The sequence below is a fragment of the Brachyistius frenatus genome, unplaced genomic scaffold (assembly GCF_029030835.1).
Source record: "Brachyistius frenatus isolate BFR_SWC_R1_liver_20210118 unplaced genomic scaffold, ASM2903083v1 Contig_129, whole genome shotgun sequence".
Taxonomy (NCBI): Eukaryota; Metazoa; Chordata; class Actinopteri; family Embiotocidae; genus Brachyistius; species Brachyistius frenatus.
The window spans coordinates 876,408-900,867 of NW_027210728.1; the positions used below are offsets into that span (position 1 = coordinate 876,408).

The window sequence follows — 24,460 nt, forward strand, 5'->3', positions numbered from 1 at the left end:
ACAATAAGAGAATTTTACGCTTCGGACATGCACAAGCAATAGTATTACTCTTATAGTGTAAAACCGTGTTACTACGTTTGTTTTTCTTAAGTGTGTATCTCCTGATGGCATGACTTCCTGCCCGTGAACTCTGGATCAGATGATATACGACGTGACCGTGTGTGTGTGTGTGTGTGTGTGTGCGTGTGTCCTCCCCTCCTTTCGCCTCCGCTACCACGCCGTCTCCGCGTCGCTGTCGTCTCGTTCCACTTTGCTCGAGATTACCCGTCTCTCGTTACCATCCTTACAATAGCTTTTTCTCTGGCCAAGGACTTTTCTTTTTCTTTTTTACCCGGCTTGTCTCTAGGTGGGCTGTCACATGACAGAGGTACCAACGCAGTTTAATAACGCTTCACCTCCTACAAAGCCTGTAGTGACTTTACATTCAGTTAGATTTTTAAAAACAACAACAACATTTTTTTTAGCTTCTATCACAGCAAAAACAAAGGAAATTCAAGAGTTTTAATGTCTTATTTCATCATGATGAAATCTTTATTGTTCTTCTCGTACATAACATAATCTTGACAAGCACCGAATCTCCAAAAAGTCACACAAAAAATTTTGTTAACTCGTTAAATTTTGCTAATTTCAAGCCAAGAAATCTGCCAGTGGAATATGAAAAATGTACTTCGTAAAGTTTCTCAGAATTAACATAAAAATATAACAACTGCAAAAACTATCTAACCTTTAAAATGGTAAAAAAAAATTAAAAAAAAATAAAAAATTGTAGCTTTAAAGAAGTTGAAACTTTCCCTGAAGTCACTTCAGTTTAGGAGTTAAAGGAAACTCAGGAAAACAATCCCCCTTTATTAACTTTCTTTTGGAGCTTTCAACCACGTCCCACTGCCTTTTCTCAGTCGACATGAAGCTCGCTCGGCAAACATCACAGCAGAGTGAGGAGCTTGTAGATGTTAAAACACTTTAGAGGGATTATCGCTACCGCACACCGAACAATAAACCAAAAGTAGAAATACTGCAGGAGCTAATGAGCACGGAGGAAATGAAAGTGAAAAAAATGTTTTGTTGTTCCTTCTTTAGCTTTCCTGTTTGTTGGAAAAAGGACCTTTTTGAAATAAATGAAGCTGTAGATATAATATGTTCATTTTAGTGTTTGATTAAGGTGCTAAAACACAGAAAATCGTACAAATTCCACTAAGGTCCACTGTCGTGGCTCTGCTAAGCACTACTATGTGTAGTTTTACTTTTTTTTTCTCCACCAGTAACAAATTAAATTCTGAAGGTTTTGAAGCTTCGGAAATTGAGTTTAGAAATTTCAAAAAACTGGAAGAAAGTTGCAAAGTTAGCTTTGGCTAATAGCTAACTCAAACTAGGTTTTTACCTCCAGTTAGTTTATTTGTTTACAAAACAAAACTATAATTTTTTTTTAATTTTTTTTAAACATTTTCATGACAAGATCAAATTATTTAAAAAGTGTATTTTTCAGGACTCTGCTACATTTTTTTTTTTTTTTGTCTTTTACAAAAACACTGTCTTTTTCCTCAACAATGCAAAATGTTATTTTTCAGAAACATCTGTTAAATTTTTCAAGTTTGTTTTTTGAGGGGGTGAAATCATTAATGTCCTCCGTAAGCAATTCAGAGTAGACAATAATATTGTCAAATATTTTCAAAATAAAGGCTCGGATTCGGCTAAAAGTACCTATTCTGAATTATGCATGATGCTAATATTAATATATTATACGTATATATAATATAATTTTAATATTCAATGACATGCGACTATTTTTTAAATCACATCTATAGTATTTTTTTTTAACTTTTGTTAGGTTAAAGACACGTGCTGGTGTTCACAGTATATTTAGTCTAATGAAGACAGTGAGAAGTCGTTGAAAGCTCCGGAAAAATCCATCAATCTGACCAAGAACGCTCGAACTACTATTCCCTCGACAATGAACCTTTTACATCTGATTTGAACCGTTTAGATTAGTTTCTCATTTTTTTTGGAGAGGGGATGGGGGTTGAAATCGAGGCGAGTCGACGTTGCTTAAGGGCCGTAAAGGAATCGCCGTCCTTCCTCTTCGCTTCGTCTCGCCTTCGTTTAAACTCCTCGGTGAGTTCAACGTGACTAATAAACACGTTTTCATCGGCTTCGGCTAGTTCATAGTACACGTTTACTAAAGTTACTCTTCAGTGGAGCCTCTGTGTTTGTTTGGACCTCAGACAATGTACCGTTGTGTCCAACGGAGGAAAACAAGATAACCTCTCTGTCCCCCGGATAAGGAACTCAGTCATCCGCCTCAATGACCTCTGTCCTGCGTTGGACTCGATGTCCTTGTGATTGTTTGAAGTTTTTTCTTTTTATGAAAGTGAAAATATGCCACTGCATAGTTCCTATCAGCTGCCTAACTTCTTTTTGAAAGCTACAGTTAACGATGGCTGTGTTAAAGCAGAAGTAGACTTTGCTTCCCTTCAAACATGACGTGCGAGTGGGAGGTTTGAGTTACATTCGGCCTGATGAGTGAAGTCAGTTTCCGCAACAGCTGACGCAGGAAGAAGCGTTAAACCTTTCTCAAAGTGCTTTTAATTTCCAGTCGGTCGTGTTTGCTGTAACCTAATCTGCGACGGGCCGTCCCCTCTTTGAGCTCGATGCACTAAACCCGTCAAACCCCCCCCCCCTTTTTTTTTTTTTTTTTTTTTTAAACCTGTGAATGTACACCTTTTCGTCATCACCTTCCTCCTTTACGTTTCTGAAATGTTGGCTCTCCTGTCTATGCAAAGCAACGCTTCAAAAAGAAGGGGTTTCTGGAACCAAAGGTAAATAAATATCTGTGGCAGCTTGCGTCCAACACAATCATGAAAACTGAAAAAGTCACACGAGAGAGTGCTGCTGCAGCAACCTGCCATATGCAAAGTATTTTAGACTTCCTTCCAAGATACAGTATACAATGTATGATAGCAATGTAGTAATCTTCAAATGTAAATACCTTCCAATAAAACTGTTATAAATTACACGAGGTCATGTGTCATTTCTTCTTCTTTTTTTTATGACTTCACATTTTGTAATTTACAACGTACTTCCGTCAGATAACACTTCCGTCGTGTTTGTGTTTCATTTTATGGTTGTTTAACAGTACTGGATATATAAAAGTGGATTTTACAATATTTATTTAATGGAGCTGAACTGTCAGTATTGAAGTCAGTTTGTTTTAAGTTTGCATTTGGACTTGAAGTGACAGAAACTGGATCTTTCGACCATTTATTCTAAACTTTTTCGCGTTTTCAACCATTTATCCGCCACTTTTAACTATTTTAGCTCTTTGTCTGTTACTCGTACCTGTTGTGACATTTATTTGAGCTATATTTGAGCTCTTGCATAACTTTTAGCCTTTCACTTTGTTATTTGATTATTTCAACTGTTGATCCATCACTTTCGGCTTTTTAAACATTTTACGTTAACTATTTCAGTTATTTGACTATTACCGTGACCTTTTTCGACAATTATCTGTCCTTTTTGCTTCCAGTTATATTTATTTATTACTTTTAGGTTTATCTCAATATTTATCGACAACTTTTAGTTAACCGTTTCAACTGTTTATCCATTACTTTGAGCTTTTGTAACATTTATTAATTACTTACAATAGAGTTTCACTATTAATTTATCACAATTAGCTTGTTTCAACAATTTATAATCTTAGATAACTAATAGATAACTGGTTCAATTTATGTTACATTTATTTACAAATTATTTTTTTTCAAAACTTTTTGTCATGAATCTTAATATATTTATTGCAACCATTTATCCTTCTTTTAAACTAGTATTCCTGTGTTTTTCCAAATAAGTGGCGCTCCACAATTTTCACCACTGACATGTGAAATATTTACTGGATTAAATGTGTCTTTACTTTGTGATTATTGTTATTCTGAGTCGAACATGGAAACTTTTTTTTTTTTGTGTTTAACTCCTTTTTTTTTTTTTTTTTTAATTATGAGCACAATATTTTAATTTGACTGGTGAGTGTACTACATCATACCGCCGCTAGGTGGCAGCAGCTCGCGGTCCTGTCTGCCACTGTCGTTTACGCTCGTTGCTCGTTTTAACCATACAACCGGAAGTTCCACATTGAGGACTTCAGAACAAATTAAAGGTACGTATGATGTTTATATTATTACGTTAATTGACAGTAGATACATATTTCATTCAGGGAAGGTTTTAACAAAGATATATTCTCGATTAATTTCGGCGCATATGGGAATTCTGCCATCTTCGGGCAGAGCGTTTCTCATTTGCCTTTTTTTTTTTTTTGTATTTTGAAAATCTTAACCGGAAGTGGAGGTTGTGCCGGCTGGCTTATGGCCCGCCGCAGTGTTTGGTCCGAGCGCCTCACAAACACAGGGCCGCCACCGAGCTGCGTTTCTTCACGCGTCCACCTTGGTGGAGGGTGAGAGGACCGGAAAAAAAAAATAATATATATATATATAAATATAATCTGGGCGGAAAGCAGCGAGACGAAGTGAGATGAAATGACAACGTCAACGCTTCAGGTTAGGCTACCGTTAGCTTCAGCGTTAGCACGCATTTCTGGGTCGCGGAGCTAAAAAACCGTCGGAAGTAAATTATCCAGCCAGCGACGTTTTAAATAACCAAAGAAAATAAATTAAAAAAACCCACTCGGCGTTGTTCTGAAGGTAGTTTCAGAACCCGCAAAGGCTCTTCTAACTACCCGGGTGAACAAACACAATAAATAACAAACATATTTATCTATTTATCTCGGGTTTTTTTGCCCAAAACAAAGCCGGGGAGCCTCTCCGCTGCTCGGGAGGAAACACAATATAAAAACAATATTTTATATTTACTAAATGGTTAAAAAAAAAAAAAAAAAGGGGGTCTTTAAGGTTTTTTTTGGCCTGCAGAACAATTATAAACTGCTTTTAAACGACCTCCGAGGTTGTTTATTTATTGACCGTTAATTTACCGTTTGGAAAACAACAACAACAACAACAAACAACCCGAAGATAAATCAGTTTTTAAATCAGGTTAAATAGAGTTGAATTAGAAACGAGTGTATACAAATATAAAGTACATAAATAATGAGATTATTGAGCTCTGCGTGGGTTATACACGTGAAGGTTGCTCCTGCTGGAGGAGCCACAAAGATTTAGGGCTTGCAGCATCATGGCAGTGTGGTAACTGGCTTAAGAAATGGCACCGTGGATTTGGTTTAATGAACCGAATAAGCAGCCGGGATCCCGAACAACTTGTGCTTTTGTTTTTGGGTCTGGTGTTGGTTCAGGTGCAGGTTGATGTGAGGTTGACTTTAACACGTGTATCTTTGTTTTTTTATGTCTCCACCCTTCTTCTTCCTCCTCCTCCTCCTCAAAATCATCTCACGTGTGTCCTTTGATCTTGATGTCTCTCCGGCATCTGCTTGCAGAAAGCGATTGATCTCGTCACCAAAGCCACGGAGGAGGACAAAGGGAAGAACTATGAGGAGGCCCTGCGCCTCTACCAGCACGCCGTGGAGTATTTCCTCCACGCCATCAAATGTAAGTGCTGCAGCCTGACGGGCGCGACGATCTGTCGGCGCGTTGCGTTGCGTTGCGTTCACGGCTCCCGATTGGGATTTCGTCCTTCTCTCCAGATGAGGCCCACAGCGACAAGGCGAAGGAGAGCATACGGGCCAAGTGCATGCAGTACCTGGACAGAGCGGAGAAACTGAAGGACTATCTGAAGAACAAAGACAAGCAGGGCAAGAAGCCCGTGAAGGAGGCGCAGAGCAATGACAAGTAGGATGTCACTCTCCCGCAACGCACACTCGGATCTCCCAACAAGCGTTCTTCATCGTACCGACGTGATCTCCGTTTCTCGTTTCAGGAGCGACAGCGACAGCGAGGGAGAAAACCCAGAGAAGAAGAAGCTGCAGGAGCAACTTATGGGTAAGTGAGCTTGTATGAATTTTACCCTCATGTTGTTAACAAGCCATAAGAGGTGGTTTTTATTTTATTTTTTTAATGTTTTTAGATGTGTAATAACTAGTTGTTTTTTTTAATAATGGTATGTTGGGTGGAAATTATAGTGAGCTCTGCTGTAGTTTCCAGTTTGACCTGATGGTGGAAGTGTTCTTCCACTGTTACAATGCTTTTCATATTTGAGTCTGGTAAAGAGGGAAAACTCTGTGGCTTGTTTGTATTTTTTATTTTTTTTTTTTAACCAATCACAGTAGTCGTGGGCGGGGCTAAACTCAGGATGCTGCCCTTTCAAAAATAGTGTCGAGGAGGGAAAATGGACAGAAACCAGGAAAGCCTGCCTTATCGTGTGATCCTAATCGTAATCAAAGCTTTTCAGCGCGTAGGCTCTTATCTCAGTAGTTGCTCTGCAGGTGTTTCATCTCAATCGTGTTGTGTGTTTGTAGGTGCTATTATAATGGAGAAGCCCAACGTGAGGTGGAACGACGTTGCTGGACTGGAGGGAGCGAAAGAAGCTTTGAAGGAGGCCGTCATCCTGCCCATCAAATTCCCTCACCTCTTCACAGGTACTGTACGATCTTCCTTCTCTAATTCTGTTTACTGACTATATATACTGAAATAAGTATAACTTTCCCAGTTGTTGCCGGCAGCTACAGAATCACTGCATTCGTATGACCTTCATCCCCTCCGGGTGACTTTGTCCTCAGGCAAGCGGACTCCGTGGAGAGGCATCCTGCTGTTCGGCCCTCCAGGGACGGGGAAGTCGTACCTGGCCAAGGCCGTGGCCACCGAGGCCAACAACTCCACCTTCTTCTCCGTCTCCTCCTCGGACCTCATGTCCAAGTGGCTGGGAGAGAGCGAGAAGTACGTTTTCTGTCTCGGGGACGATAGTTGTCGTCTGACGCTGTCTTCAGAGAAATGTGCAGAAAAGCAGTTTTATTACTTCTGACATTTTCAGCCCGAATAGACTTCAAACCTGAATCCTCGAGAGCCAAAACAAATTTTTGTTCATACAGGAAAGAAAAAAATGTTTAATAACCAATTAATTCTTCTCTTAAGATAAAAAAAAAAAAAAATATGGAAAACAAAAACAAGGATTTTCTGCTTGTGGGCACCGCTTCTAATATTATTTGATGTTTCAAAGACTAAATGATTAATCAATTAAATAATCCTCAGATTAATCAATAATGAAAATAATAATTTGTTGTTACCCTAGCTGCAACAAAATCTAAATATTGGGTGATAGAAGCTTTTATTATTACCCCATTAATAAAATGTTTTAACTGACTTTCGATAGTTCAATCAAAACTAACAAAAGTAAATCAGGACAATAATGTGTCTGAAATGATTTGTGAAGCTGACTTTAAGAGCTCCCAGTGAATCCACACGCGCTTCGTTCTCCGCCCTCGTGTCTCTCGGTCTGATTCTCTCCGTCTGCGTCTCCGTCTGTCTCTGGCAGGCTGGTGAAGAACCTGTTCGATCTGGCTCGCCAGCACAAACCCTCCATCATCTTCATCGACGAGGTGGACTCGCTGTGCGGCTCCAGGAACGAGAACGAGAGCGAGGCCGCCCGCCGCATCAAGACAGAGTTCCTGGTCCAGATGCAGGGTGAGTCACGTGAGGACAATCAGACGAGGACGGACAGAGAAGAATATGCAGCATTAAGTGCAGGAACTATGATGTCAGCAGGATTTGTTTTTTTCTCTGCCGTTATTAACACTTAACCCAAAGCAAACGAAGGGGAAAAAACTCATGAAGGTGAAAACCCAGTGTGCGTCTGCACCGTGTGTGAAACGCGAGAGGGATTGTAATTTGAAACGCGGGCTTTTTGAAATTGAAACCTGTCACGCGTCATCACTCAGCGACAGACATTTGGGTTTGTGGAGCCGTCCCCATCCAGCCAGCCTAAAGACAACGCTGAGAGTTCTCTTGTCGCATTTTTGGTGTCGTTTGTGGTTTCACTGCAGCCTCTCCTGTCGCTCAACAGAAATACACAGCAGACAGTAAAGAGACTGCAGTGAAAAGTTCATGTTTGAAATGAGTTGACAACACTTGTGCTTGTTACACTGCAATGAAACCTTCAGAAGTACAAAGCCTGTAAGAGTACTTTTTTTTCAAACCACTTGTTCAACAAGCAAGAACATGTGGAAAAGCAATTATTTCCACCGCCAGCATGTTTAACTCATAAACACATGTAAAGTCACTTTTGATCTGTAAATTCATAACCCTGCACTGACACTTAACGAAAACCAGCAAGTGCTCACGGTTTTTCTCTTTTTAGCTTTGGAAGAAGTGGAAAAAAAAAAAAAAAAACTGGACTGATGCAGTGAAGGAAGAAAACCTCGTAAATCTTCTAGACTTGAGGTTGTTTTTTTTTGTACTTTCAGCTACAGAGGATATTTAGAGTTCGATATAAGCATTACAAACCGACTGAGAGCAGGCACTGCTGCCGCAAGCAGAGTCCAAACCATCGTGTTTTTCCGAAGTAAATGAAAGGTTTACGTGATGAGAAATAAATGGTGACAGTTCACAAGAGGTTCCCGCGCTGACTGAAGCTCTCCGGTTCTTGTAGGTGTGGGAAACAACAACGATGGCGTTCTGGTGCTGGGAGCCACCAACATCCCCTGGGTGCTGGACGCAGCCATCCGCAGAAGGTCAGAGGTCACGTCGGTGCTCTACAGTTTGTCCTGACCTGATTTCGTGGGGTTATTCAGATAACCAATGAATCTTACATGGGAGTCAGTCAGAGGAGGCGTTTCGCTGGAGCTGTAGTCTTATTGAACTACATTGACGGACAGCTGAGTGAAGTCTTAAGGTGTTTTTGGTTCGGTTACATCACACTGCGGTCTGTTTGCGTGGTGGACGTGGGCGGGCGAGATGGCTGACGGTCGACCGGACACCCGGTCGGACTCCGGTTTGTTTTCTCCAACCAAACGGAGCAACCGCGGGACTTTATGACGCGGTTTTAGTACAAATGAAAAAGCTTAACTGCTCATAAATCCACCCGATGTTCCCGAACTGCGCCGGAGGCAATCGTACAGCCGACGTGCGAAAGTGGTGTCGGATCATTTGGCAACCACGGTAACGCGTATATAACGTCGTGCCCCGTGTCCGTTTTCAGCTGCAGGCGGCTCTTTTCAAGTCTTAAAACGCTTCTGAAAGCTGGAGGCGGGCTGTTTAAACCCCGTACGCGTCGACCAGCCGGTTGGAAGTGCGGTCAAACTGTCCGTTGTCCGTCTGTCGTGTGTCAGATTCGAGAAGCGTATCTACATCCCGCTGCCGGAGGAGCAGGCCCGGTCCCAGATGTTTCGACTTCACCTGGGCAACACGCCACACAGCCTGAGCGAGGCCGACCTGCGGCAGCTCGCCCGCAAGACCGACGGCTACTCCGGCGCCGACATCAGCATCATCGTCCGGGACGCTCTCATGCAGCCGGTCAGGAAGGTCCAGTCTGCCACGCACTTCAAGAAGGTGAGAGGAAACGAGCTTCAGCGGCTCGTTCACACTTCGGCGCAGCGGCGAACAGATAGCAGGACGTTTTTAACTCTTTATTCATCTTCGTTCCCGACCAGAACTCCTCCTGGTGAAGTGTTCGTAACTGACGTCTTGATGAATGTTTCACAATTTGACACAGTTGTCATTTTTGTAATGTTTCAATGTAATCGCCTGTTTTTTGAGTCACAGTTTTGTACATTTTCGGTTCAGCAGAAGAGCAAAAGAACAGCATAAATCAACACGTTTGTCATTTGTTTTGCAAAAATGAAAGCACTCGCGTTATTCATTGTTATTACAACAGTTCAGGCACTCAAACGCTGCACAGTATCAGATCCACCTCTGAGCTGTTCACTCTCGAAAATGACATTTATCTGAATTTAAATCGACCGTTAAAAACCAGCAGCGTATTTTCAGCTTCACAACTGCACAACATACACATCAGCTGTTCCTGGCAAACCTCGCGCTTTTAAAAGTTTAAAAGTCGACGTGGAGAAACGTGCGACGGGAACTGTTTGGGTCACCGGAAGCTCCGAACTGAGGAGGTCTCGTCTTCACCTGAACATCCCGATCCGTTCGAGACGAGCGCTCGTCGTATCGATCGACGGTGTTTTTTTTTCTTCTTCCCTCCCCCTGCAGGTTCGCGGTCCGTCCCGGAGCAACAACCAGGTGATGGTGGACGACCTCTTGACCCCGTGTTCCCCCGGCGACCCCGCAGCCACAGAGATGACCTGGATGGATGTGCCTAGTGATAAGCTACTGGAGCCTATTGTTTGCATGGTGAGACGCACACGTATGACAACACAAGTTCGGCTCTTAATATCAACTATAATGTAACGTAATTATACGTACGAGTTAAAGGATAATTCTGGTGTATTTTCACCCCCTTTAAAAAAAAAAAAAACTTATGCAGGTGATCAGGTCGGCGAACTAATGCAGTCAGCAACGTGACCGTTCAAAGGGGCTCACTGCATTTAAAAAAAAAAAAATTATTATTATTTTTTTTTTAATGATTCATGTACAAATCCGATTTAAAAAAAAAAAAAAAATTAGAAAGTTGCAGGGAAATTGCACTTTGTGACCTTGTATTTACCGTTTTGGGGACTTTTTGTTCCCCTGAATCTCTGGTGCAAAGTTAGCACAATAACCGAGTCCCATCAGGAAATAAAATTTAACAAAAATATCCTCAACAGAAGCTCTGCTGAAACTATGACTGCATAAAGTTCAATAAATAAGTAAACACAGATTAGAACAATGTGATGTGCAGCATGCTTAGTATCAAAGGAAGCAATTACACTCTTCATCAGGTGGTGCTTTAAAAAGCAAAAAAAGAATCCCTTCTTTTTTTTCTCGACTGCAACAAACAAACTTAAAACTGCAAATCACATCGCAACTTCTTTTTTTTCGAAAATCTGCTAAATACAAATTATCTTGAAGGGTAATTTGAATAATAATAATAATAATAAACGCGGCGTGTCTGTCCCTCCTTTGCAGTCGGACATGCTGCGCTCTCTGTCCACCACCCGTCCCACCGTCAACACCGAGGACCTGCTGAAGGTCAAGAAGTTCACAGAGGACTTTGGGATGGAGGGCTGAGAGACAGGAAACCCCCCTTCCTCCCCCGCACCTCCCTCCTTCCTCACCCCTTTTCGCCGCTGTACCATCCCGATAGGCTTTCATCTCTCCGCTGAGCACTTGGTTCGCTGCCTCTCGGGCGTTTTAACGTACAACCGCCGGTCTGACCTGCGTTCATCCAGGCCAGGATGTCTAAACCCTCGGAGGACGTGGACCAAATGCTGCGGTAGAAACTCTTGCTGTGATTTGGTAGTTGGACAGTAGACCCCCCCCCCCTCCCACTCCCATCTCCCCTCCTCCTCCCACGAAGATCCGTTACGGCATATTCACTACAGGAACTTCTCATCTGCGCTGCAATTTCGACGCGAGGAAACACGTGAAAGTTGGCCTCCGTCTCCGTCTCCGTCTGACCCGTCTCCGACTGAAGGACCCGTACATCTCGCTGCCATCGTGCGCTTTGCTTCGGAACCGCAATGAAGGACGGTGCCGTTCGAAGAAGACGCAAAAGAAGAAGTTCATTATCCTGCCAGGCATGCGAGTGTGTGAATGCATCCAAGTGTTTCTATCGAACTCGTGTGTCTTAATATTTATGTCTAAATGTCCAGAGTCCCGTTATTTTGTTATTTAATTCAGAGTTAAATTAAGCGAGTGCGTCCGGATCAGACCTGTAACTCTGCGAGCAGCAGGCGGAGCAAAAAAACAAAAACAAAAAACCCACAAGAGAGAGAGAGAGAGAGAGATGTGCTTGACTGAGAGCTCAAGACCACATTTCTGCAATTAAAAAAACACAGACAGGATTTAGAGCTGCGATGAAAGTTTGAGATTTCAGTAATGGACCTTCAGATTATTATCTTGTTTAACGTTTTAATTGTTCGCTTTATTAGACATCCAAAAACAGTGAAAAATGTTTTGTATCCTTCCGACTAAAAGTCCAAAACCTCAAAGTCTTCAGTTCATTTTAATGTCAGATGATGAAAAGCGGTAAAAGTTCAAGTTCAAGAACATGGAACCATGCTTTTTTTTTTTTTTTTTTTTTTTATCTTTTATTCTTGAAAAACGATCAATTAATTAATCCATTATCAAAATAATTTAAACAAAATAATTCATTGCAGCTCTTGTTAAAGGTTTTCTCTTTAGCTGTCACGTCGTCCATCTTTACATTAATTTCTTCGCTCCATTTCCCAGAATGCATCAGTGCCACACTGTGACATCATTTACATTTCTGCTCTGATAACAAGTTGTTTCCACCCGGCTGTTGTTAAAAAAAAAAAAAAAATTTCAATTTGCACCTGAAAAACCTCACGAGACAGTTTTACACTTCTGGGGCGGAAAAGTTGGCGAATAAATGGAAGTGAAACACGATGAAGTGCGATGGAAACGGACTTTAACGTCAATGAACAGAGAGGTGAACAGCAGATCTGAGTCCTCGCGCTAATACGCGTCTCCATCATATTTTCGACATATTTTGCACCTTCTTCTTCTTCTTCGGCTGCTGTTTATAAATGTTTGTAAATCAGCTCCTAATATTCACACATCTGTAGTGGATCAAAACAGGAAGTGATTCGTGTTTCTTTTCAAGTTAAAGTTGAGGCCAGGCAGAGTTTAAACCTGTGAAGGAGCATCAGTCAATCACGTCTTCTTTTCTTTCTTTTTTTTGGGGGGGCTTTGCAAACATGGTTGAACAGTGTTACAGAACATTATTTATACAACTTCTTAGTCACAGTTGACATGTAACTAATAGAGGTACCCTATGTTTACATTTGAAGTATTATTTTTCTTCATGTTTCATGTTGGAGCACCAGTGAATGGCCTGATTTTTATTTTTTAATTTAATTTATTTATTTTGGGAGGCAAATGTACACACCGAGTTGTGAAATTGTGTGTGTGTGTGTGTGTGTGTGTGTGTGTGGTTCAGTGGGAGCTCAGTTATTAACGTCCCTGTACGGGGACCCAACCTGCCGCTGGCCATGTAACCATTACTACTAATTTAACCTGAATTAATAAAAAAAAAAAAAACTGACGTTTCAAATGACAGGAGGGCAGCGGCGCTGGTTTGACACGTTTTATTCTGCAGAGGGGAACGTCTTCAGAACCGTGACGGCGAGGTAAATAAATGTCAGCCTGAACCGGGCGACAAAGCAAAACAAATCCACCGGCACGTCTACCGACGAGGTCGTAGGCGTTCGAGCTGAGGCTTTCGATGGCCGTCGACACTTTCACAGGCGCTGGTCGGTGGGTTTTTGTTCTGCCTTCGGACAACGTTTCCAAGTCTTTTGCTGGCACCCGTTACAAATGTGCACATAGACGTTAAAGTGGTTCGAAGTCTAATCGGCGAGGTACGAACGGGGCGGCGGTCCTAACTGCGTTTATGTAAAATGAAAGGCCTTAATTGTCCTTTTTAAAAGTGACGTTTCAGCTGCAGGAACTGTCCCCGGAGAGCAAGACGCTTTGGAGGAGCTCTGTTCCCGAGCTGGCTTTCTACACACAGGCAATGGTTCCCCGCCAGAGGAACGAGGGTCAACATGAGGCTCCACACAGTTTTGTTTTCACATAATTATGAGGTCTCTTGAACTTTGATGAGCCGCATCTTGTCGTTATGACATATTTTTGGTGATAATGAACTCTTATTATTACAGTTTTTCTGATGTATTTTTGCACACTGAATCCCCAATTATTATTTTTTCCTCCAGAATATCTCTCGTCATCGATAGTTGCGTTTTTTTTTCCGCTCACCTCACGGAAAAAGTGGAGCCGCTCGTGTGTTGGCAGATTTTTTTTTTTTTTTTTTTTTTGAAGGAGGAGCGTTCCTGAAGGCAAATCCAGGTGGAAATCGTACACTCCAATGTTTTTGAAGGGAGTTTCTACGTAACAGCCTTATTTATAAGTAAATGATATAAACTCGCTTAAAAACCAGGTCTGCGAAAGAAATTCTAAAAACATTCAAATTCAGTGTAACTAGTAGATAAAGGTTCATCTGCTTCAGTCTGGGACAAAAATAAAAAACGTTAGAGGCTCTCCATGAGATCTGGATATCGCAGTCGTCTCGTAATAATGAGGTTTTATTTGTAATTAAAAGATTGGGAGTTTGTAATCATGTGATCTTCTCTTACACTTTGTAGTAATGAGATTCTTTTTCACAATTAGCAAATCAGATCTCGTAATCGTGAGATTGGAGTTTGTAATTATGAGATCTCGTTATTATAAACCTCATTTCTCGTCATTATGAGATAACGAGTCCGGTCCGTGACTCTGGATGCGAACGCTCCTCCGGCGCACGCGGACGACGGCCTCCACACTGCAGGAGATGCGGTTTCAGCCTTTTTTTTTTTTTTTATAATAGTCAAGACGATCGCATCGGTCGAGACTCCTGCGTCCGACGGCACGAGGTCCACCGGCGGGTCGTCCTTTGAGTCCACCGGCTCCTCGTCTTCGTCACACTTTGCTCCTCTTCGAGGGCCCTTCTGCCGGAGCGGCGGCCCGCTTGTTGCGATGATGCGGGAACGTCGGCATCAGCTCCGGCTCGCAGGCTGGAAGGAAGGAGCAGAGAGTAAGGGGGGGGGTGGTCGGTGACGGCGAACGGCGATTCATCGGCGAGTAAATCAAATCGGAAATCTTTGCACTCACGCAGCGGTTTCTCTTTGAAGTAGGAACTCTCCAGAGAATCTTTGGCGGTCGCTCTGGAGCGGCAAAAACAAAACGAGACTCGGTTAACTGAAAGGATTTTTAGCGACGGCGGTTTCGTGACGTGAGCTCCTGACCGAGCTACCGCCTTGGTTACGGTCACATGATGTAATCTGGAGGGGGGGGGAGGTGTCGTCATGGTACCTGCGCTGTGGGTTGAACATGAAGAGCAGGTTGAGCAGTCTGTGTCCCGCATCAGACAGCCAGGTGAACTTGTTCTTCAGGTTGTTGTACGGCTGCTTCCTCAGGCTGTACTGACCAATGAGGGGCAGCTGAGAGAAGCCCTGCGACGCGCACACACACACACACACACACACACACACACACAGGAAAAAAAAGACTTGTGTCAGTTCACATTTGTACAGATGAGGTAAAACTTTACTCGGAGATGAAGTGAATAATGTTGGTGCTGACGGTGAACGTTGCGGTCGACGGCTGAATTCAGGAGGGTTTGAGGATGCTGATCAACAGCGGCTCCGACTCGCAACTTATCCGGCATACTTCCTATTCACGCGGTTATTATCGCGGCTCTGATTTCGCACCCTCAACCGCCACGGACAGTTCGTTTGACCCAAAGACACGTCGTGGCCGCTTCGATGGGAAACGAGTCTCGGTTCCAGGTACCACAGAGCGCCTTCGGGCCTCGGCGAAGTCTCACCGGCCAGATGTTTTCGTTGGGCGTTCCCAGCAGCTGGACGATCAGGTCCACCTGCTGGATCTCAGAGGTTCCGGGCAGCAGAGGTTTGTGGGCCAGCAGCTCCGCCAGGATGCAGCCCACCGCCCTGCGAAGGCAACACCGTCACGTCACCGCGATCCCGTTGAACAGTGCGTATTAATAACTTCAGCGATTCATTGTGAAGCACCCAAATCGACTGTAAATCTTGGATCTCGGATATTCGAGTGGTTAATTGCCGATTATTAAAAGATAGTGATTTTATTTTTTTTATTTTTTTTCTCTCCCCTCCTTCTGTCGAGGTGTAAAACGAGTGTTTTTCTCACCACATGTCCAGAGCTGTGGTCTGCGTCTTGGTCCCGAGGAGGAGCTCTGGAGCTCTGTACCTGCATGACGGAGGCCCCGAAGGTGGTGGATTTAATAAACACAGATTACAGCGAGGGATTACAAGTACGAGTTTCCGCTGAGGCTGCACAAGGTGTGATCTGCACAGCTCGCACACACACACACACACACACACACACACGCACACACAGAGAGAGAGAGAACACTTAAAGTGAATGAGGCTGACTGGGTGAACGTGACCCAGTAAACACTCACCACAGCGTCACCACTCGGGGGGTCATGGGCTGCTGGGGGATGCCGTACATCCGGGCCAACCCGAAATCAGCTGCATGGAGGGGAACAAAAAAAAACAACAAAAAAAACATTTTACAGATTATCACTTCCTCCACAGTTTACGTGCAGAAGGTGGATGTTGATGTCTAAAAGCTAATATCAGTTATTTTGATATCAGTGTGTCTTCAAGGGAGTAAATAAAAAGTAATTAAAGCCCCCAAAAGGATCTAAAATTATGAGGAAAAACCTTTATATGGAAGAATTTCTGTTTTCTTTACGCTTTCACTCCTCTTTGTTATGATGTTAAAAAAAAAATAAGGAAAAATGTCTCGTTATGGCAAGAAAGTTTTCGTTAAAACGACAATACTTTTGCAGCGACGCCCACGTGACTCTAAATCCGTCACTGTCAGACGGGGAGGGAGAGAGGTCAAAGGTCAGCGGTCGCATCATGGGATGTGATTACGGCAAGAAGAGGAGGACTCACCGATCTTAACGCAGCCTTTGTCTGTCATCAGCAGATTAGACACCTTCAGGTCCCTGATAACGAGATTACGGAGGACAATGAGCTGCCAGAAGATACGTTTAGTTTAATTTAATATTATTCTAATTTTATTTGTTTATAATGTGCATTTTTACATTTAATATTTTTTTTACTACCTCTATTTTTTTTATTCTGTCATTTTTATGGCTTTGCCCTGTACCTTGCGGGATTAATGAAGTTAGTGTCTGTCTGTCTGTCTGTCTGTCTGTCTGTCTACTCGTACCTGTGAATAATGAAGTTGTGGTGGAGATACTCCAAACCTCGGAGCAGCTGAAGGACGATACACTTCACCTGGAAACAGGAGAGAAAATATTATAACCCACGACTCAAAGTAACAACCAAGACCAAAGTAATGTGATGTTTAGTGGTAGCTTGAAAAAAATAAAAAATAAATAATAATAATCCTTTTAAACCTGAACAAATACATGAAAACAGAAGAATTACATTCACTTCTGTTAGAAAGTGACACCAAAGACACTGTTGGAAGTATAAACACGAGCCGGAGGTCGACGAGCGCGTCGCTCGGACCCACCTGAGCCTCGGAGAATGGCGTCTGCATGTTTTCCAGCAGGCTGGCGAGGTCCTGCTCGCAGTAACTCATCACCAGAAACAGACTGGACGGAAAAACATTAAATGAACATCAACACACGACGGTAAAACAGGTTACTACGGTTACACACAAAAAAAAAAATCAACCGCGTTAACAGAAATCATTCCTATTCCGGCCGAGTTGATGCGACATATTTGAAGTCACAAAATATGAGAAAGGAGCTTATTTACTAAAAATGGATCCAAACTAAACAAAAAGACCAAAAAATACTAAATTCCCACAATTAACTGTGAATGTAACACTGATAAAGCTGTTGATCCTGTGATGAGCACTGATACACACTAAAAAAACAACAACGTGTGCGTGTGTGTATATATATATATATATATATATATATATGTAGTACCTCTCCAGCTGGGTGCCGACCACCACCTCCTTCAGCTCCACTATGTTGGGATGTCTCAGCCTCAGCAGCAGCGTGATCTCTCTGAGGCTGCTGATGGGGATCCCTGACAGACAAAGAGCAGGACATCACCAGCTTTAAACGATCACCTCAACAGACTCAATAAAAAAAATTTAAAAAAAATTAAAAAAAGAAGCATCACACGAGTAGAAGACGCTGAACAGGAACATTGACGTCGCAGCAGCCGTCTCACCGTCTTTCTCTTTGTCCATCCGGACTTTCTTCAGCGCCACGATCTCGTCTGACTTTGTGTCACGAGCTCGGTCTGCAGTGAGAGAAGGACACGGTTCATTTACTGAGCGCGTTTCACGCTCACACTTGACGTGTTGATCCCGTTTCTTCCCCGAACCGCGCCGACTCACACACGATGCCGTACGTCCCCTCTCCTATCCGGTTGAACTTCTCGAACTCTCGGACGCTCCTGCAGCTCCCGAACTGAAACAACAACAACAACAAAAAAAACAGCAACCAGAAAACGAGATGAAGAGAGTTTCTCCTCCAATCGGTGAAAAATGTCACGTACTTTATTTTTGTCTGAAGCAGTAGTTAGGTTAGGTAGTTACTTTATGAATCCCGGAGGGGAAATGTTTTCGCTACAGCAGCATACAGAAGCAATAAGATAATAATAGAATAATAGAAAAGCAATAAAATAGCAGTAAAAAAAAATATAAAATGCACAGTATATACAGTACAGTATATATATCTATATATGTAGTTAAGAAGATCCACAGTTTCTGGAGCGTTCATCAAATTATGAAACCTCCTTAATATCACACCGAATATTATTTATTACCCGTCTCATGATAACAGAACTGAAATTCATGCTTTTTAAAAGACTTAGAGAGCCCTTTGGCGATCCCAAAGGCCGAATAAAGTCAGTGCATTTTGACTGCGGTATTACAGGATAAAAATCTAAAGAATAAATATGGCTCATGGAAAATACGACACTGGATGGTCGAATATAAAAGAGAAAAGGATTTGTTCATGCATTTCACAATCAAGATATCTGACAGTCGTCTCGGGCCACTAATTGGCTCTCAGGGTAATTTGCTATTACTTAAATGGAAAACGCTCAGGACCGACACACATTAATCACCAATCTGGGTCGGCTTGTGATCAGTATTCCCGTAATGAGGTGGATTTGGGCGCTTTGACATGCAGGCTTACACAGTATGTCAGTAATTAGACTGAATCCCGCTGTAGTTTGATGACTACTTGATAGTCGGTGACTATCTTGAAAGTGAAGTCATTAACACTGGAAAGGCGCCGGCTAAAACTAATTACTAATATCCACTAATACGCACAAGCACTGAGGGGCTTATTAACCGAGGAGACTCCCCTTGGATGGAAACCAAAGTCCATTTAAAAAACCTGCCATTTTAACTAGTTAACACCAAAGCCACTTTACAACAAAAAAACCACAAAAAAAAAACAGATCGCACCTTTCCCACTTAATTTTTGGGGCGTGTTTATTAATTGCATTTCAGCTTGAACAGTAATCCGTGATTTGGTGCTCGGCATTAGCCAGCATTATTCAAATTTAACGCGAGTGGTATTGCGAACACGTGGGACTGAGAGGCAGCTGCACAGCGGTATTTCCCGGATATATTTCTTTTTGGGTGTGCCGAATTTTCGACGAGGCTTCCCCGTCTTGTATTACGGTGTTTAATCGCGTCCTTTGTGTCACGTTTCGCCTCCGACAGGCAGATTATATTAAAACTACCAGAGATGTGAACGGGGATCGGCACGCGGCGCTCGTCCTCTTACCCTTTCATTTTGAGGCACGGTGAAGGTTTTGTTGCCTTTGATGGACTTGAGCCTTATCGGGTCCGGTTCGTCCTCTACGACGGCGTCCATTCCTTCTTTTCAAATGTTTTCTGAACTCGGTACAAACGAGTAACATCCGTTAACGGTTTTAGCTCGACGCCGCCGCCGCCGCCGCCATTGTTGTTGTTGTTGTTGGGTTTTTTTTGCAGGCCAACAAAGTGCTTTCCCGGAGTTTCAGACTCGGTTTGGAAACACTTCTGCGGTTCTGTAACGAGATGATTGTTTGTGGAGTTCCTCTTGGATGAGCTCAAATAATAAATATGAATACATACAAAAACGTCATATCAAAAATATAGCAGCAACTAATGGATTTAGAAAATAAATGAAAAATAGTCCACACTCCATGGCTCTCTCTCTCTCTATATATATATATATATATATATATATATATCCTAGAGACATTTTCAAAACTGAATAATGAACTGGTCAATATAGAAAATAAGTACTGCAGCATTGTTACTGCAGCAGCTTCACAGTTCTAGAATAATACTTCATTGCTCCAGGTTTTCCAGAATAAAAGTACATTTACAAGAGCAGGTTCACAAGATGAGGATAGAAGGGCTGTAATATTTAATATCTCTGTTTTTACATTAAAATGACCCTGATGGACATCATCACTCCCAGTGATTAGTAAACTAATCTTGCATAAAGTCGGTGAAGTTACCCTTCAGGACTTCTAAAAAAAAAAAATACGATGCATTGTTGTAGATTACGCAGTAATACATACTGTAAAACATCATACATGATTTTTAATGGACACAATTATTTTTCTTATTTACTTATGTAAGTGTATGCTGCCAGAGTCCAACCAGCCGCGAAGAGACACAAAACTATTACAATAGGAGACAAAACGACTGCAAAGAGACATTAAAAATTACTGCACAGAGATGCAAAATGACTACAACAACACAAATCATCTGCAAAGAGTTTCAAAACCCAACACAAATGACAAATGAAGGCAAACGAGTACAACATGACACAGAAACTATTGCTAAAAGAGACAAAAGGACTGCCAAGAGACATTATAAAAAAAAAAGGTGACAAAAGTGGTCCTATTTCATAATGTGTCCGTGAGCAAGGGGGAACTTTGGTGTTAAACCTGAAAGGATTTCCAGGCACAAATAAAAACCTGGACAAGATGTAGCATTTAAAAGCTGCTCACTAATGAATCCCTCAAAATAATAGTAGAACATGACACCACGAACGTTTTGCATTATGACAAACTTTTTAATCAAGTACAATTTACCCACCGTTGTCTCTGTAAACAAATCCTTCCTCTCTCCTCTCCGTTTACCTCGGCTGACACCGGGAGTCACTGCCTGCCTACGAATTTCTTCCCCACGACAAACGGCGTGGACGCGGGCCGCCGCTCTTGTAAGGCTTCGGCGATGGTGATGTTGGACGACTGCGCGGCGTGGATGTCCTCTTGTGACGGACACGTGATGAGGATGATGGGTGGACGACGAGAGGCTGTATAGGGCTCTTGGTTGGGCTGCGACGGGACGTTGTTCTCTAAAGCCGACAGGGAGAGTCCCTCACTGTCCCTCAGGTTGTGGCATGTTGGTACTTCTTCCTGGACAGTCATTGGCCTGAACTGACCTGCACATGACAGATAGCTGCTGAATAGAGGATATGACCCAGCAGTGTGTGTGTGTGTGTGTGTGTGTGTGTGTGTGTGTGTGTGTGTGTGTGTGTGTGTGTGTGTGTGTGTGTGTGTGTGTGTGTGTGTGTGTCTAGGTCATTCACTGTCCCTCCGGTTGTTGCTTCTTGTTGGTACTTCTTCCTGGACAGTGAATGGCCTGAACTGACCTCAGTGTCTGTATGTGTGTGTGTGTGTGTGTGTGTGTGTGTGTGTGTGTGTGTGTGTGTGTGTGTGTGTGTGTGTGTGTGTGTGTGTGTGTTTGTACAGTACGAGGAGCACCAGCACTTTTTTTAAATTGGATTTGGCTAAGTTGTTAAGAGTGTTAGGGCTTTGTCTGCATCATTTAAATAATGCATGAATAAAGTCAACGCTTCACGTACAGAAACACCTCCGGCACATTCGGACAAACACAAAACAGAACATTGTGGAGAACCTCGGAACGAAATTGATTACCGATCGCTAAAGCAGCCGCCAACAGAAATCAGCCTTATCCGTCTTGTCGATGAGAACGCCGGTATGGTTGATTATAGTTTTCACGTATGTCTCATCCTCACCTGAGTCTTCCTGGCTCGGTCCAGAACCCATCAGGCTTCAGTCAGCTGCTGCACAGCTCGTACGCGTCCACATTCGTGATGCTTACATCGCCCCATCTGTCCCGTCCAGCCTGCGCTCACCAGCGTTTGTCTGCAGCTTTTGACAATCGTCTTCCTCCCACCGCCGTCACTGCCTCTTGTCTGGGACACTAATCCCATGCAGTTGCTCACAGCAGCAGGACGGGATCCCGGATTTGAGAGTCACACGGGGATAAGACGAATGCACTCTCACTTCAGTACGAAAACGAACAAACTGCCGCACGGTAACGCACACTCGGGCGTTCAAATCTCATGAGCGCAAATCGCTGCCTCCGACCGGGTAAGGTGTCGTATGCATGTTTTTATTTTTACGATGCGAAAAGCGATTCAAAACAATGACTCTCAGAAGAGGAACGCCAACAGGACAAAGGTGAAACACGCAGCCGAAGCAAAGGCCGTACAAAAAGGACAAGTTTGTACTGAGAGCCGCCTAGTTTAGAAGAGGTCACAAGGTCATTCAGGGGACGTTGAGAGCGCCATTACGACAGCGTCATTATGATGACGCTGTCGTAAAGAGCTCACAACGTGAATGCTGCGGTTTCTGTGACATCTCGCGCAGTAAACGAGGAGCTTTCACCGACTTTACCTGTGCAGAGAAGACGGTCAAATGTCCTCACAAATAATAAAACAACTCACGAACAATCATGTATAACTGCTGCCGATTTATTCCATCCTGCGCCGGCGTGTCGTGTCCGATGGTGTGTTTGTCACGGCTCGTTCACCCAACGCCGAAGATGCTCTAAATCATCTTCGATCTCGTCTTCCTCCATCTTGGCTTTCGGGGGGGGGGGGGGGGGGGAGAAAAAAATTTAAATAAACTGTGAGCGATTTGCATGATTTTATTTTATTTATTTATTTTTTTAATGTTATTATCAGCTTCTTGCTTTAAAAGGAAGTTAACATGTTCGGTTACTGACGCTGCTGGCCTCTTGCGAACGTGACCCGGGACGACCCCGAAGCTCTTACCCGGATGGGAAGGTGATGCTTTGGAGAAGACTTTGGGGTGAGAGACTCTGTCCTCCGCTGCGTCCGTCTCGAAAAGGCTGTCGCTCAGAAGCTTCTCCAGCTTCTCCAACTCCGCCAGCAGCTCGTCCTGAGAGGAAACACAGATCTCACCACAGATACTCCAAAGTCTGGCGAGTCTGTGATGCAACGCTTTTTTTTTTTTTTTGGACAATTCATTGCAAATAAACTAAAAATGCTCTGAAAATAAATCAAAATCACATTCTACCTCATCGAATTCCACTTCCAGGCTCATCGATGTGTAGAGCGTGTCGGACATCTCTTGAATCACATCCTGCTCCTCCGTAATGTCCTTCATCAGGTCCTTCACCTTCTGGAGGATTTCTCTGCAACAGCCAGCAGAAAGTTCTACGTAAATCTACGTAATTATATTCACGAGCTATGTTATATATCATGACAACGTATGACATCTTCTCCTGGGGTTTACTGGCACCTTGAGTGGACAGTTAGTGCCACAACAAGACCATATTTATAGAGACAACTGGTACCGATCATTGTCAGTCATTCTTTTTGTACATTTCAGTAATAGGTATGTTAAAGTTGATATTTATGTCATATCTGCTCTGCGCATTTGTTGTTTACGAAGCCAAAAAAATGTCATATAATGTTCGAATTTTCAACGCTTAATAAATGGCTGTTATTCTTTTATAAGGTCTGTTATTAAACTATAATAACCGATCCCGGCAGCCCTACTCACATGTGCTGGTGAGCAGATCTCATGGCCTCCACAGCACAGTCCATGAACTTCAGGTGTTTCTCGTACAGCTTCTTTCTTCCCAGCGCCCGCAGAGCCGCTGAGACGAAAGGACCAAACTTGACTTTACTCAGACGTGTTGGAAGATCTCGAGATGGTTCTTGTTATTGACTTTTTATTGTCCCACGGCACACCTGAGCAGCATCATGCTGTTTAATTTGATGGTTTTTTTTTTTCTATCTTGGCAAAACATGAAGTGCTCACAAATATGGATTTCAACAAATTTGTGAACATAAATTTGAAAAAAAAAATGTTGAGTTCAATAATATACATATACAGTATATATATTATATTTTATATTATATAGTGTAGATTACATAATACTTATCCACTACTTTTAGCTATTTTATCTCTTATTTATAACTCACCATATCAAGTTTGACCATTTATTTGTTACTTTTAGCTTTACTGACTTTCATAAATGTATCTACATTAACTATTTCAACCTTTTTTTTTAAAAACTTTTTTTAAAAAACTTTTTCAACCATTATCTACTTTGACTTTCTATTTCTACTGTTTATAAATTGCATTTATTAATGTGTTTCAAGTCCATTCACAGCAGCAGTCATTTAGCTTTTTTTTTTTTTTTTTAATTTAAATTTGTATTTATTTATCACTTAGCGACGTGTATTTTTTTCAATGTTTAATAAATAAATGAACTTTTCTACGAAACCGTCTCACCGTGTTTGTTTCTGATGCTGTTTTTCTTGGCAAACAGAAGTTCCTGGCTGATTTTTGTCTTCAGATATTCTTTCTTTCTCATCAGCGCGTCTTCTCCCGGCAGCGACTCTCTCTGCACCACCCGGAGCGTCTTCGTCACCTTTTCTCCACCACTAAACATCTTCAACAAAACACACATGTTTGTTGATGCTGACTGAAAACAAACAACAGCTTTTAAAAAAAAGACCCGGTTCGCTTTTTTTGTTTTTTGTTTTTTTACCGTGCCAAGTCAGCTGTCCCTCCCTGGACTCCGCTACCTGTAACTCGGGACGACTTTCAAAAGAAAACGGTTGTTTTTTTTAATTT

General features: G+C 42.5%; 3 protein-coding genes across 3 annotated transcripts; 1 reads left to right on the plus strand and 2 right to left on the minus strand.

The window, feature by feature from the left end:
• The first annotated feature begins 4,345 nt into the window (after nt 1–4,345).
• Nucleotides 4,346–11,974, plus strand: vps4a (vacuolar protein sorting 4 homolog A). The gene is made up of 11 exons (XM_069714272.1): nt 4,346–4,541; nt 5,432–5,543; nt 5,639–5,783; nt 5,872–5,933; nt 6,410–6,529; nt 6,671–6,827; nt 7,423–7,571; nt 8,536–8,617; nt 9,215–9,434; nt 10,095–10,235; nt 10,950–11,974. The coding sequence occupies exons 1-11, from the start codon at nt 4,521–4,523 to the stop codon at nt 11,049–11,051; spliced, it is 1,311 nt and encodes a 436-aa protein (XP_069570373.1). The 5' UTR covers nt 4,346–4,520; the 3' UTR covers nt 11,052–11,974.
• Nucleotides 11,975–12,664: 690 nt separating this feature from the next.
• On the minus strand, nt 12,665–19,605 carry cdk10 (cyclin dependent kinase 10). Its single transcript, XM_069714291.1, has 13 exons — nt 19,324–19,605; nt 17,919–17,991; nt 17,750–17,821; nt 17,500–17,602; nt 17,076–17,157; nt 16,767–16,834; nt 16,487–16,539; nt 15,985–16,054; nt 15,711–15,770; nt 15,370–15,493; nt 14,856–14,995; nt 14,655–14,707; nt 12,665–14,557 (listed from the first exon to the last, which is right to left on the minus strand). The coding sequence occupies exons 1-13, from the start codon at nt 19,411–19,413 to the stop codon at nt 14,463–14,465; spliced, it is 1,083 nt and encodes a 360-aa protein (XP_069570392.1). The 5' UTR covers nt 19,414–19,605; the 3' UTR covers nt 12,665–14,462.
• Nucleotides 19,606–21,785: 2,180 nt separating this feature from the next.
• Nucleotides 21,786–24,275, minus strand: LOC138630172 (charged multivesicular body protein 4b-like). Its single transcript, XM_069714344.1, has 5 exons — nt 24,116–24,275; nt 23,378–23,474; nt 22,889–23,006; nt 22,575–22,750; nt 21,786–21,849 (listed from the first exon to the last, which is right to left on the minus strand). Exons 1-5 carry the CDS (start codon nt 24,273–24,275, stop codon nt 21,786–21,788), a joined length of 615 nt encoding a protein of 204 aa, XP_069570445.1.
• Nucleotides 24,276–24,460: the final 185 nt, after the last annotated feature.

What these genes read in the sequence shown, in the direction of transcription:
- vps4a (XM_069714272.1), top strand. Translation starts at nt 4,521, where the DNA reads ATGACAACGTCAACGCTTCAG. An exon ending in TTTCCTCCACGCCATCAAAT is followed by an intron (nt 5,544 to 5,638) that starts GTAAGTGCTGCA and finishes CCTTCTCTCCAG; the next exon opens with ATGAGGCCCACAGCGACAAG. An exon ending in GACGCAGCCATCCGCAGAAG is followed by an intron (nt 8,618 to 9,214) that starts GTCAGAGGTCAC and finishes GTCGTGTGTCAG; the next exon opens with ATTCGAGAAGCGTATCTACA.
- cdk10 (XM_069714291.1), bottom strand. Translation starts at nt 19,413, where the DNA reads ATGGACGCCGTCGTAGAGGACGAACCGGACCCGATAAGGCTCAAGTCC. An exon ending in GATGGACAAAGAGAAAGACG is followed by an intron (nt 17,603 to 17,749) that starts GTGAGACGGCTG and finishes TTTGTCTGTCAG; the next exon opens with GGATCCCCATCAGCAGCCTC. An exon ending in ACCACAGCTCTGGACATGTG is followed by an intron (nt 15,494 to 15,710) that starts GTGAGAAAAACA and finishes TTGCCTTCGCAG; the next exon opens with GGCGGTGGGCTGCATCCTGG.
- LOC138630172 (XM_069714344.1), bottom strand. Translation starts at nt 24,275, where the DNA reads ATGTTTAGTGGTGGAGAAAAGGTGACGAAGACGCTCCGGGTGGTGCAG. An exon ending in CAGCATCAGAAACAAACACG is followed by an intron (nt 23,475 to 24,115) that starts GTGAGACGGTTT and finishes CTTTCGTCTCAG; the next exon opens with CGGCTCTGCGGGCGCTGGGA. An exon ending in TGGAAGTGGAATTCGATGAG is followed by an intron (nt 22,751 to 22,888) that starts GTAGAATGTGAT and finishes GTTTCCTCTCAG; the next exon opens with GACGAGCTGCTGGCGGAGTT.